This window comes from Phallusia mammillata, chromosome 4 (genome assembly GCF_965637545.1).
Source record: "Phallusia mammillata chromosome 4, kaPhaMamm4.hap1.1, whole genome shotgun sequence".
NCBI classification, from domain to species: Eukaryota; Metazoa; Chordata; class Ascidiacea; order Phlebobranchia; family Ascidiidae; genus Phallusia; species Phallusia mammillata.
This window is the reverse complement of record NC_137255.1, coordinates 23632272-23646204: the sequence shown is the minus strand read 5'-3', so window position 1 is coordinate 23646204 and position 13933 is coordinate 23632272. Positions and strand designations below refer to the sequence as shown.

Here is a 13933-nt window from a genome sequence, read left to right as displayed (position 1 = left end):
CAAGGATGTTATTTTATTGTTAAAAGTAACTGTTGTTGATTGGTGGTGACTCCTGAAGAACTACATTACTACAAAGTGTGAAATGGTACCTAAACGTGGACTGCAACTTTGTTTTTGAGGTATTTTTTCTACTATGGCTTTTTATTTCTGACTTTGAAACTTTTTTTTATTCCATGTCTTTAGCGTTCCAACAACCAAATGTTCTGCTGTGTCGTAAGGTTTTGTCAAGTTTGTGAGTATATTATACCTTGTAGATTTCTTTGGCAAATATATCTTGCTCGGTAGGAACATGGAACATTGAACCACTTGTAAGCTTCAAAGAGTGATCTCCGACCAATTGTTACACAACTTTTATTGTTGTTATTTGGTTCTCTTACATTCCATTGTGTTACATCGACATTGGTTCCGTCAGTCCATTCAAACTGGTGTACTGCGTTTGGTTTTCGCTTTGCTCCAATAAAAAACGAGTATAGTCCTTAAACACCCGATCCGTCTACTTTCAGGCGCTTAAAACTGTCGAATTCTGGAGAATCCCGGGCCTTTATGCTGTCGTATTATATTCCGTGTTATGGATTCTGCGCTTTAAGCGACATGGTATGCTATGGATATTACGAACAGCTTAGGGGGTTACCCTATGTGTTGTTTTCGTCGGTTGTGGCTGTTTGTTGACAAATTAAATCAGCTGAACTGAACCTTACAGTGCGGTAGAAAAATGGAATTTAGAACACTGGCTTCAATATACGGAATTTTTTTCCTAAAAATTGGTGGTAAGTTTAACTTAATCAAGTATTTTGTGAAAAATAGCAAACCATTTTAATATAGGAGAGACATATCACATATTTGTCTGACCTGAGGACATTAACTGGGTTCACACACAGGAAGTAGATTTTGACTGAGGCAGCATAGTTTTACGAGTTTGTCAGCCTTGAAAGTGACAAGCATCTGTGCCCCTGCAGGGTTCTCGTGTGTATTTGATTTGGACAAAAACATCAAGGTGTTGGAAGTTTTAACTCACATAGGCAAAACTTCCATTGATTATAATCAATGCAGCTACACAGATGGTATATTTTTGATTAAAGAAAGGTCCTAATTGTTTCAGAAAAAATGCAACCCGGACAAATCTGGAAATGTTTGGGCTGGTGGTGAAAATTTGAATGTTGAAACCTGTACAGGACAAATGACAGAGAGTCAGATTTGGTGAACCACAGATGATTGTGTGAGTAAACAGTTGATGTAAAGAACTTAAGGCAGATTAATATAGCATTCATGACTTTGATATTTGGTATAGAAGTGTTTTACACACCTTAGAAACTATTACCTGAAAGACTGAGGTAGCATGCCTAGTTTTAATGACTGATTTCATTTGGTTTCCTTCAGCACTTGTAATATTAATGACTGGTAAAAACACTAAAATTGGTTGAAAATATATACTGTATGTTTTGTTTAGTTAGTAGTGAGTTGAAACTTATTATTATATTGTGCAATTGCAGTTGAAGCTATGAGTGAATCCTCCAAAGCACCATACAAACTCATCTTATGGTTTGCCACTTGGGTGTCATTTGACAACAATTGCAGTGTTGGATTTCCCGACTAAAAACAATTTAAAGCATGCTTTTTGTGTTTAAAATAAGCGAATGGCACAAAGCCTATAGACTTAAGAGTAGACCAGGTAGATATGTATACAATGAGTACAAAATAGCCTGCATTGTTTAATATAAATAACTGTGTTTGTTTAAGTTAATATTGCACCATTGCTACTGAGATAAGCTCTACTTTCAAAGTTAGATCAGATATCTTCAATTGTTAACAACATTTTTGGTGCAAAATTGTGCAGATAGTTTAGTTGGCAGCTCCACTATTTTTGTATGATTACCATTACATAGCAGTACTGTCATGTAATCAGTTGATGGTAGCATAAAAAGCCTTTTTAGCAACTAACAATTTGGTTATCAAGTAAAGATTGTGAAAAAACAGTTGCATTTAATTAACCCCAAAGTTTAAAAACTAGATTGTATGGTGTTTAATTATTTCATTAAAATTGTGTTTTATTACAGGGCAAGGCAAGAAGATTTTACCCTTAAAATCTGGAAAAGTTAGATGCAAGGGAAGGATATGTGTACTATTTGAACCTTTAACCTTTACATGGCTATAGATTGCATGCAATCTACTTTCTGTATTTCACATACAGCACATTACCCAAGATATGACCAAAGGTTCAACATAATAAGCAAATCTATCTATTCCAATTGTTGTGTGATATTTAGTTTGATATATATATGTCCCAATCTAGTTGTTAATTTGTGTTGCTTTTTGTTCTTATTGTAATGCAAATTGAATTGCTGTTGTTGTTTTTGTTACACTGCGTTTTTAGTGTACATTTTTTATCCACATTTAATACTGAGTAAAAATCCATAAGCACTTCCAAATGTTGAACCAGAATTATTTCACTGGGTGTGAGGTATTTTACTGCATTATTACTGAGATACATTTGTGGCGCTTTTCATTCTGAGTTTATTCAAAAGGTACAAAGTTAAGCTGCACGGAATTGGGTCAATGGCTTGAATAAAGAATGTATAATCCGTGTTTCATTTCTATTGACTTTTTGAGGAAAGTTTACTCCAGAAAAACAACAGGCGCAATGGGTTACCCTGGTAGAAATAGTAAATTTATAGTCAAGAGATAGGGGACAATTCAGGAAGCGTAAACTTGCTAGAAATGAAAGCATATCAACGTCCTGTTGTTTTAGCTTTTGTTAAAAAACTTAATCACGTCACGATCCTTGACCCGTTAGTTTGAAACTTTGTGTTGTAAGCAAGCTTTATTGCGTCACTATCTATTGTTTCATATCAATTAGAAAACAATGACTATTCTTTAGTGCTAAACGATGCAGGGATTTACCTATTTCAGTTTTTTTTTTGACATACCTTGGAAGAAATTGAGCATACGAAAGTTGTGTGTCCAATACAACTAATTCAACATTAAGTTGCGCTTATCCTATAAAAAGCAAAAAAATACAGTTTATAGTTTGTTTTTGTCTTCGGTAGCTTACGACGATGTAGCAGTTTCTTGAGTATCACATGACTACCGGTATGCATAAGGTCGCTAAAAGATTAAACAAACTTTTGGTCTTCAAATCTCACTTAACAAATGCCGACATGTTCAAAGAAACATAAAATAGTTTAAGGCTGTCTAAAACTTTTTGTGTGATACTGGCGTTCGTGCTCCAAGTCGTAAAATATAATAGCCTGGGAAAACTAGCAATATCAGTCACAAGGGACTATTCAAAAGGCTCGTTTGCAAATCGTTTGGCCTATGAAAACCGAATGATTTTGTCTCAAGCCGTTTGTGTTTAATGGCCGACAGTCTTAATCGCTGTGCGACATTATTGTATGGTGTGACGGTCATGCCCTTCGCGGCCAGATGATGTGCGCGTCTTATTTTCGTTTTGCTCATGGCAACAAGCTGAAACTTTGCAAGCTGCTACAGTTTACAATTCCACGTTGGCCTGTGAAAATCGTTTGCGTTTGCCTTAAACCGTTTGTCATCTGGAGCCTGTAGTGTATAGGCTACATTGGTCGACCGCGCAGAAAATATTTTTAAAGCGGCCATGCCCTGCGTTCGCTTATGATGCACGCCTCTCATTTTCGATTTTATTATCAGATTTAAACGATATTTTGTATGCCTTTGCTGGATGTATTTAAAAGTTGACCTGTCAAAACCGTTTGTGTTTACCATAAACCGTTTGTCATCTGGAGCCTGTAAATGGTATATGTGTTGAGCGCGCAAAAATCATTTTTAAAGCGTTTCTGCCCTGCGTTCGCTTATGATGCACGCCCCTCATTTTCAAGGTTATCATTATATTTAAAAGATATTTTGTATGCCTTTGCTGGGTGTATTTTAGAGTTGACCTGTGAAAACTGTTTGCGTTTACCTTAAACCGTTTGTCATCTGGAGTCTGTATAGTCTACATTGGTCGACCGCGCAAAAAAATCATTTTTAAAGCGGTCATGCCCTGCGTTCGCTTATGATGCACGCCTCTCATTTTCAATGTTATGATAAGATTTGAACGATATTTTGTATGCCTTTACTGGGTGTATTTTAGAGTGGACCTGTGAAAACCGTTTGTGTTTATCTTAAACCGTTTGTCATCTGGAGTCTGTATAGTCTACATTGGTCGACCGCGCAAAAAAATCATTTTTAAAGCGTTTCTGCCCTGCGTTCGCTTATGATGCACGCCCCTCATTTTCAAGGTTATGATTAGATTTAAACGATATTTTGTATGCCTTTACTGGATGTATTTTAAAGTTGACCTGTGAAAACGGTTTGTGTTTATCTTAAACCGTTTAAAATCTGGAGCTAGTATAGGCTACATTGGTCGACCGCGCAAAAAAAAATCATTATTAAAGCGGTTATGCCCTGCGTTCGCTTATGATGTACGCCTCTCATTTATGAGGTTGTGTTTAGATTTAAACGATAGTGTGGAAATTGGGTTTATGAGATGCTACATCTTTTTCCATCAATAAAGTGCTGTCCTCACTGTGCACTTGGTGTTTCATCATTTTCATTAGTACAGGCTTTAACGTGTCTTAGACCACTAATGGCTTGAGGTATATGCAACCGTTTTCAAACGTCAACCCCAAAATACATCCAGTAAACGCTTGCAAAATATTGTTAAAATCTGAATATAACATCGAAAATGAGAACCGTACATCATATATTACATGGCATGGCATAACCGCTTTAAAATTGATTTTTTGCGCGGTCGACCAATGTAGACTATACAGGCTCCAGATGACAAACGGATTAAGGTAAACGCAAACCGTTTTCACAGGTCAACTCTAAAATACATCCAGCAAAGGCATACAAAATATCGTTTAAATCTAATCATAACCTCGAAAATGAGAGGCGTGCATCATAAGCGAACGCAGGGCATGACCGCTTTAAAAATGATTTTTGCACGCTCGACCAATGTAGCCTATACAGGCTCCAGATGACAAACGGTTTAAGGTAAACGCAAACGGTTTCCACAGGTCAACTCTAAAATACATCCAGCAAAGGCATACAAAATATCGTTTAAATCTAATCGTAACCTCGTAAATGAGAGGCGTGCATCATAAGCGAACGCAGGGCATGACCGCTTTAAAAATGATTTTCGCACGCTCGACCAATGTAGCCTATACACTACAGGCTCCAGATGACAAACGGTTTAAGGTAAACACAAACGGTTTTCACAGGTCAACTTCAAATTATATCCAGCAAAGGCATGCAAAATATCGTTTAAATCTGATAATAAAATCGAAAATGAGAGGCGTGCATCATAAGCGAACGCAGGGCATGACCGCTTTAAAAATATTTTCTGCGAGGTCGACCAATGTAGCCTATACAGGTTCCAGATGACAAACGGTTTAAGGCAAACGCAAACGGTTTTCACAGGCCAACGTGGAATTGTAAACTGTAACACCTTGCAAAGTTTCAGCTTGTTGCCATAAGCAAAACGAAAATAAGACGCGTACATCATCATTCCGCGAAGGGCATGACCGCAACACCATACAATAATGTCGCACAGCGATTAAGACTGTCGGCCATTAAACACAAACGGCTTGAGACAAAATCATTCGGTTTTCATAGGCCAATCGGTTTTCAAACAAGCCGTTTGAATTGTCGCTTGTGACTGATATTGCTAGTTTCGCAGGCCATTTTGTTTTACGACTTGGAGCACGAACGCCAGTATCACACAAAAAGTTTTAGACAGCCTTTAAACTATTTTATGTTTCTTTGAACATGTCGGCATTTGTTACATGAGATTTGAAGACTAAAGGTTTGTTTAATCTTTTAGCGACCTTATGCATACCGGTAGTCATGTGATACTCAAGAAACTACTACATCGTCGTAAGCTATACCGAAGACAAAAACAAAGTATAAACTGTATTTTTTTGCTTTTTATAGGATAAGCGAAACTTAATGTTGAATTAGTTGTATTGGACACACAACTTTTGTATGCTCAATTTCTTCCAAGGTATGTGAAAAAACCTGAAATAGGTAAATCCCTGTATCGTTTAGCACAAAAGAATAGTCATTGTTTTCTAATTGATATGAAACAATAGATAGTGACGCAATAAAGCTTGCTTACAACACAAAGTTTCAAACTAACGGGTCAAGGATCGTGACGTGATTAAGTTTTTTAACAAAAGCTGAAACAACAGAACGTTGATATGCTTTCATTTCTAGCAAGTTTACGCTTCCTGAACTGTCCCCTATCTCTTGACTATAAATTTGCTATTACTAACAGGGTAACCCATTGCGCCTGTTGTTTTTCTGGAGTAAACTTTCCTCAAAAAGTCAATAGAAATGAAACACGGATTATACATTCTTTATTCAAGCCATTGATCCAATTCCGTGCAGCTTAACTTTGTACCTTTTGAATAAACTCAGAATGAAAAGCGCCACAAATGTATCTCAGTAATAATGCAGTAAAATACCTCACACCCAGTGAAATAATTCTGGTTCAACATTTGGAAGTGCTTATGGATTTTTACTCAGTATTAAATGTGGATAAAATTGCAGACTAAGAACGCAGTGTAACAAAAAAATCAACAATACAATTTGCATTAAAATAAGAACAAAAAGCAACACAAATTAACAACTAGATTGGGACATATATATATCAATCTAAACATCACACAATAACTCGAATAGACAGATTTCCTTATTATGTTGAACCTTTGGTCATATCTTGGGTAATGTGCTGTATGTGAAATACAGAAAGTAGATTGCATGCAATCTATAGCCATGTAAAGGTTAAAGGTTCAAATAGTACACATATCCTTCCCTTGCATCTAACTTTTCCAGATTTTAAGAGTAACATCTTCTTGCCTTGCCCTGTAATAAAACACAAATTTAATGAAATAATTAAACACCATACAAATCTAGTTTTTAAACTTTGGAGTTAATTAAATGCAACTGTTTTTTCACAATCTTTACTTGATAACCAAATTGTTAGTTGCTAAAAAGGCTTTTTATGCTACCATCAAATGACTATATGACAGTACTGCTATGTAATGGTCATCATATAAAAATAGTGGAGTTGCCAACTAAACTATCTGCACAATTTTGCACCAAAAATGTTGTCAACAATTGAAGATATCTGATCTAACTTTGAAAGTAGAGCTTATCTCAGTAGCAATGGTGCAATATTAATTTAAACAAACACAGTTATTTATATTAAACAATGCAGGCTATTTTGTACTCATTGTATACATATCTACCTGGTCTACTCTTAAGTCTATAGGCTTTGTGCCATTCGCTTATTTTAAACACAAAAAGCATGCTTTAAATTGTTTTTAGTCGGGAAATCCAACACTGCAATTGTTGTCAAATGACACCCAAGTGGCAAACAATAAGAGTTTGTATGGTGCAGTGGAGGATTCACCCATAGCTTCAACTGCAATTGCACAATATAATAATAAGTTTCAACTCACTATTAACTAAACAAAACATACAGTATATATTCAAAATCGCAAACAATTTTCAACCAATTTTAGTGTTTTTACTAGTCATTAATATACGTGCTGGAGGAAAACCAAATGAAATCAGAACATAAAGCTAGACATGCTACCTTAGTCTTTCAGGTAATAGTTTCTAAGGTGTGTAAAACACTTCTATACCAAATATCAAAGTCATGAATGCTATATTAATCTGTCTTAAGTTCTTTACATCAACTGTTTACTCACATAATAAATCAGTGGTTCACCAAATCTGACTCTCTGTCATTTGTCCTGTATGGGTTTCAACATTCAAATTTTCACCACCAGCCCAAACATTTCCAGATTTGTCCGGGTTGCATTTTTTCTGAAACAATTAGGACCTTTCTTTAATCAAAAATATACCATCTGTGTAGCTGCCTTGTTTATAATCAATGGAAGTGTTGCCAATATGAGTTAAAACTTCCAACACCTTGATGTTTTTGTCCAAATCAAATACACACGAGAACCCTGCAGGGGCACAGATGCTTGTCACTTTCAAGGCTGACAAACTCGTAAAACTATGCTGCTTCAGTCAAAATCTACTTCCTGTGTGTGAACCCAGTTAATGTGCTCAGGTCAGACAAATATGTGATATGTCTCTCCTATATTAAAATGGTTTGCTATTTTTCACAAAATACTTAATTATGTTAAACTTACCAGTTACCACCAATTTTTAGAAAAAAAATTCCGTATATTGAAGCCAGTGTTCTAAATTCCATTTTTCTACCGCACTGTAAGGTTCAGTTCAGCTGATTTAATTTGTCAACAAACAGCCACAACCGACGAAAACAACACATAGGGTAACCCCCAAAGCTGTTCGTAATATCTACAGCAAAGTCTATCTATCAAACACAAGTTGTCGCACGAGAATTCATGGAGCGTGAAATGGGGCGACTTTGCACGCTTTTAACAACGCAAAGGATAGGGTTTTTGGTGTTTTTTTCAATAAACTGCCTTAACGACTAAATATTTTTTATTTCTAAATTGTCTTGCTAACAAAAAATTTTTTGCGTGACGTAAAAATGACGTCATTGGTTGCTAGGCAACGCGCATTGTTTGCAGGAAAGCAGTTTTATTGGCACTAGTTTGTCAAAAAATGTTTTTCTGCATCGTTTTCTAGCAAATTTGTGAAAGTAATCTTTATGATAAGTAATTGTGATAATAAAATGTAGTAAATATAAATGGTCCTGGCCGTTTTTAGTAATAAAAAATGTTGACTGTACAGATATTTGAAAAACTTAGAAATATTAAGTGTTAACCGAAGCAGTTTGTTTATCAAAGATATACTTTTTAAAGTCTTTATTTGGGTTATACTTATTTTTTTGCTGCTGGAAAAAGTGCAAGCCTACAGAAATTTGCAATACATTTAAAAGTTCTATGATAAGATGAACTAAGTGTGTAAATATAAACTTGCAGCTTAAAATAAAATTATACCAATATAATGAAGAAACTGGTGGATGGCTGGGCTTTTAAATGAACAAGCCATTCATTTCAAAGTATCTTTACTGAAGAAGAATTATCTAGTGTCCCATCACACCAAACCAATGTAAGAAGTTGCTGTTTGGCATGGCTCCTGGCTTGCAATACCAACAACAGGCATATAGACTCAGAAAATGGAAAACATAAATGCCAATGTTTTATTTTGCAACAACTTTGAATAAAACAGACACAATTAATGACATAAAATAGTAATGCATAACAAGATGGAAAGGCAAATAACATTCATTGATTTAAATGTAATTTTGTGACATTTAGTAGGCTGACACAGGATCTATTGGACTTCATGTAACTACTGTGTTTGAGTTTATGAAGCTTCAAAAAAACATGTCATACTGTGCTGTGTGTCTCTTAAGTTTTGACTTTTTTGATTTTATTGAATCACCAATATTGAAAATTGCTAATAATTCTTGCATGTTATTTTATGCCCTTAATGAATTTTTTTGGATTTTTTTGTGATATCCTCACACAACATGTATTGTGGGAAGTATCAGCTGAAACTGAAATAAATGAAAAAAGTGCCACTTTGGATGCAAAATTTCCCACGATACTTTTTATGTTGTACAGGTGAATAGATTTAAGAAGATTTAACAATTTTGTTGATATTGGTTGTTTCATGCATCAATGTTAGTTGTATTTGTTTATATTGCATTTTTTCTTGTGGTTGTGTTGCATATGACAGTACACATATTCAACATGGTATATAGTCCTTAATTGATGCAATAAATATTTTTATCACCAAAAGTGTCAAATATCTTTCAAAAAAATTAAAAACAGAGGGAAAGATTGTACAACACCTTTAAAGGTACTGCCAAAAGCTTTCAAAATTCAGTATATGCTAAAAGCGTCAAAATCCAGTAAATGAACGATGACGTCACTATTACGTCATGACTTTTCTGACCTTGGAGGAACATAGTCGAACTATTTATTCCAATTTTAGATGAATATACATCACAACTTTTGTATCTTTCGGGACTTAAGTAGGCTACATGTATATCTACTGGAAAATTTAACCGCTAAAACCTGATTTAAACTCTATTTCATGTTCATCAGTTCCATTTAAACATTATAAGTTGAGCGTAGTTATATTTTTATTCAAAATTTTGCAGAAATTGCAAAATCAAACACCGCAAAAGTATCCAAATTAATCATTTTATAAATCGGCCCCATAAGGCGCAATGCAAAATTCGCGCTAATTTCGCCCCATTTTCATCCCCACAACTTGTGTTTTCTATGGCGTGCGACAACTTGTGTTCTCTATGGATTTTGATCTACAGCATACCATGTCGCTTAAGCGCAGAATCCATAACACGGAATATAATACGACAGCATAAAGGCCCGGGATTCTCCAGAATTCGACAGTTTTAAGCGCCTAAAAGTAGACGGATCGGGTGTTTGCTGTAAAGTTTGTTTGCACGTGAAACCAAGTGCTGCAATAACAAACACGCTACCCTCGTATGTTTAATTTAATAATCACAGCATTCCAGTATGCTTCTTTTTTCTAAAAAATCAGTCCAAACCACAGGTTTCACGTCAAACTTACGCTTTTGTTTCGACATATCTTAACACCAAATCACCTGTCCGAGGTTTAATTTCTTGTACTAAGAAGTTATGAACTGCAGTAGTTTTGACATTTGCAACTGTACTATTTCTATCTGCACATCCAGTTTTAGCCTTAGTATATGAATTGACATAAGGCCAGTACACGATGAGATATTCGTATCCTTGAAATGGAATCCATGTGTCTGCTGCGAGAATTGGTACAACATAAAATAAGACCATTCCTATAAATTTCATTTTGATTTTTGGTCTAATCAGTGATTAAATCTCTCAGGTGTCATTTAGATCTACAATACACAAACAACAACATTCAGTAATTATTCGACACCGTTACCCAAGCTTTTTAGTTGACTTGTGGTCTTGCAGTTTATTTTTCTTCAAGTAAATACATATGAGCTAACTTTTAAGATACACCTTACAGACAAGATTCATGTTTTAAGTTCCTATGATGTTCATCTCTGACCACATACAAGAAAATTTGCAGAAAAAATGCGTAACCGTGGTTTTAAAATGAACACGGAACACGTAAAACATAAAACTTTAACTTTGTCACTTTACTACGTACTCTTAAGATTGGACAGCCTACGTCTGCACATTTTTTATGCCGTTACGCGACAGGAAGTTTTGTGTTATTTTTGTGCTACAGACATGTAGTAGTATTAGACATAAACGTTTTTGGATACAAATTAACTCACTTACCTCAGATTTACTGCGATTGACAATGTTAAAACTCTCGTTTTTAAGATATTATGAAAAACAAACAAATGACCAACGCCCGACACCTGGTCGCAGAGGTTCTTCTAACTATTTTTACTTTTGCGACCCTTTGATATGACTTTCTTATCAACCAACAGTTTAACTTGACTGTTTGTATAGAATTAGACTTATCACAATTTGCTTTCGTACTATTTTGCCCCAAATATGGGTAAAGAAATGCCGAAGAACCCCTTTCACAGATATTTTTAGTACATGCCGTTGAACAAACAACGTTGCCAATTAAACTCCCTTTGCAATTTTTTGTAGGCTATAAATGAAGTCTTAAAATATCTCGTCTGTTGTGTTTAATTTTTCACACCAAAACAAATTGATTATAACTGATTATATTTAGGATAATGCAGCACAGAGGTCTTTGGCAGGGTCTAACCTTTGCACTTTCTATTCCATATGAAGCTGGCTGGACTCGGATTCGACTCTTTTTTATTAATTTATTTATTTATTTATTTTCCTGTACTGACTGTGTTCCAAGTGTCATTGCACTGTCTGAATATCATCTAAAATAATATTATTAACTAAATGATCATACAATGTGGGTGGAGCATGTATGCTCCAAAGGAAACTTTGTGTTTTTTTAGTGTATGATGTGCCTGTGACAATGTTGTTTTTCAATGCTATGTAATATGCTACCAACTTCTACATGTACTGTCGTAGCCATGTAGCCACATGATCAGTGTCAAAAGTTATCTTTCGACCAGTATCTCACTTCGTACGTTGGCGCTGCTAATCCGTGAGTACATTTCGCACATTTACCCAAATTTTTGGGTAACAGTTGCAGTTAAACTTGTGGTCATTGCGGTAATACGCTTCTACACTATTCTCACAGGTTTACAAATTTCCCGAACATCAATGTTATCATATTTTCGGCATCAAAATATTAAAATTACCATTGTTTGTAGAGTTTGTTGCATCATAGCAACTCATGTGCCATGCGTAGTTTTGTAAAATAGTAATTCTACAGATTAGCCTTCCGATCATTGCTTAACAATTTTACTAATATACAAGATTTGTTTTTGAAAGACAACTCAACAATTTTACTAAAGTACAAATAATATGCACTTTGATAATGATTAGTAAACAATCTGAACATGTAAACGTATGTTAGTAGAACAGAAATATAGATATATTAGTACCTAATCCCTAAAATTAATTACCGTGAGCCCCAGACACATTGGTATGATGATGGCATTGTATATTGCAAAGCGTATATGTTTTGCATTGTTATTATTGATAAACTGAAATCCCTTAACGCCTCAATAAATTGATTGCATTGCTGTGATTTGCCTGCATGGGTGGATTATGTGGTTCATCCCACTTAAATACGTTTGTTTGCCTCGTATCTAATCATGGACATAGTTAAGCCACACACTGAACATAAGCGGCTCAGATGCCATATATAACTGCTGAACGGAAGGCATATATCACGACAATACCACAAGTGGGTTTTTGTTCATGACGTTATGGCAATTGTTTTTCATTGCAAAGCGTTATGTTTTGTATTGTTATTATTAACAAACTGTCTTCCCTTAACGAAGTGCAAAATACATTGGCCCATAAAAACAATGATCTCCCACATAATATACTGTGGTATCTATAAACGGTTTACAGATTTTTTTACGCATTTATGTTTACAATGTTACGATAGGCATGGTCTTATTCAGTGTTCCCATAGGTGTGACTTGACTCGGTTGACTTCTTGATGTTATAGTAGGTTTGACATGTGTCCTCACCTATAGGTACTACAGTGTTAATGACATCATAACCGTCGTCTGTTTGATTCTCGGTTTTCTGGGAGATTTTCATCCTAATATTATCATTGGTAGCGTTTTCTTTTACAACATTTTTATCTGTGGGTGCTTTGTTGTGATTGTGAGCTGCATGATGTGTTAGTTGTACTTCACCTGTAAAACATAGAAGGGTATCTTATTAATTCTTCAGTTTGTGATTATTACGAGGAAAGAGTTGCCGATCGGTCGAAGAACAGTTACAAGCCAAAACATTCGCCCTTCTTTTTCGTTGTAGTTGTATTTGCAAGGTGTAATTTGTTACAACATAGACATATATTTTTATTAAGGCTTTACGTTGCTGTTTAAAATAGGCAAAAAAGTTTAAAACTAGATGTTTTTCATGAAATAAGCTATTGCTGCCAGGCATAATGTATGACCAAGTATTGCTCATCCAGCAGTTTTATTGTAAACAATCGACGTTTCGACGTCCTATACAAGACGCCTTCATCAGGATAATGACATAACTTGCAGGACAAATTTCTTTTAAAGCGACAAAATGCAAAACACACACATGTAAAACAGCGATAACAAGATCACGCGGCTGCAAACTCGCACCACCGTAGCGATAAAACAAGCTCAGTGGTGTAAAAGCGACCGATAATTTATCGGCATTAGAACATCTGTTTTAACGTTCATTGTGTTGGCGCGTGAATGGATATTCCAAGACTCTAGGAAACTTCGCTTGTGAAAATCAGTTTCCTTCACCATCACTTGAGCAGCAGAAAAGTTAATGCTGTGATGGTGAGTGGTTGCATGGTTTGCCAACATCCGTCGTATGTTGACCGATTTCGG

At 35.4% G+C, this 13933-nt stretch overlaps 1 protein-coding gene and 2 long non-coding RNA genes across 5 annotated transcripts; 1 reads left to right on the top strand and 2 right to left on the bottom strand.

Annotated features, from left to right (window-relative positions):
- Window positions 1-481: 481 nt before the first annotated feature.
- Window positions 482-2588, top strand: LOC145225352 (uncharacterized). Of its 2 annotated transcripts, none has more exons than XR_013859869.1 (2): window positions 482-767; window positions 2055-2588. It is a non-coding gene; the product is annotated as an uncharacterized LOC145225352 (long non-coding RNA). The 2 variants fall into 2 exon arrangements; XR_013859868.1 differs by lacking the exon at window positions 482-767 and adding an exon at window positions 790-1216.
- A 3766-nt stretch (window positions 2589-6354) lies between these two features.
- Window positions 6355-8506, bottom strand: LOC145224934 (uncharacterized). Of its 2 annotated transcripts, none has more exons than XR_013859765.1 (2): window positions 8181-8506; window positions 6355-6879 (listed from the first exon to the last, which is right to left on the bottom strand). It is a non-coding gene; the product is annotated as an uncharacterized LOC145224934 (long non-coding RNA). The 2 variants fall into 2 exon arrangements; XR_013859764.1 differs by lacking the exon at window positions 8181-8506 and adding an exon at window positions 7731-8167.
- Window positions 8507-12650: 4144 nt separating this feature from the next.
- LOC145223859 (uncharacterized) lies at window positions 12651-13255 on the bottom strand (the record flags this gene model as incomplete). The annotated part of the gene is given in 1 exon segment (XM_080090262.1): window positions 12651-13255. A coding segment is annotated over 1 exon segment (248 nt), but the record flags the coding sequence as incomplete, so codon positions are not given.
- Window positions 13256-13933: the final 678 nt, after the last annotated feature.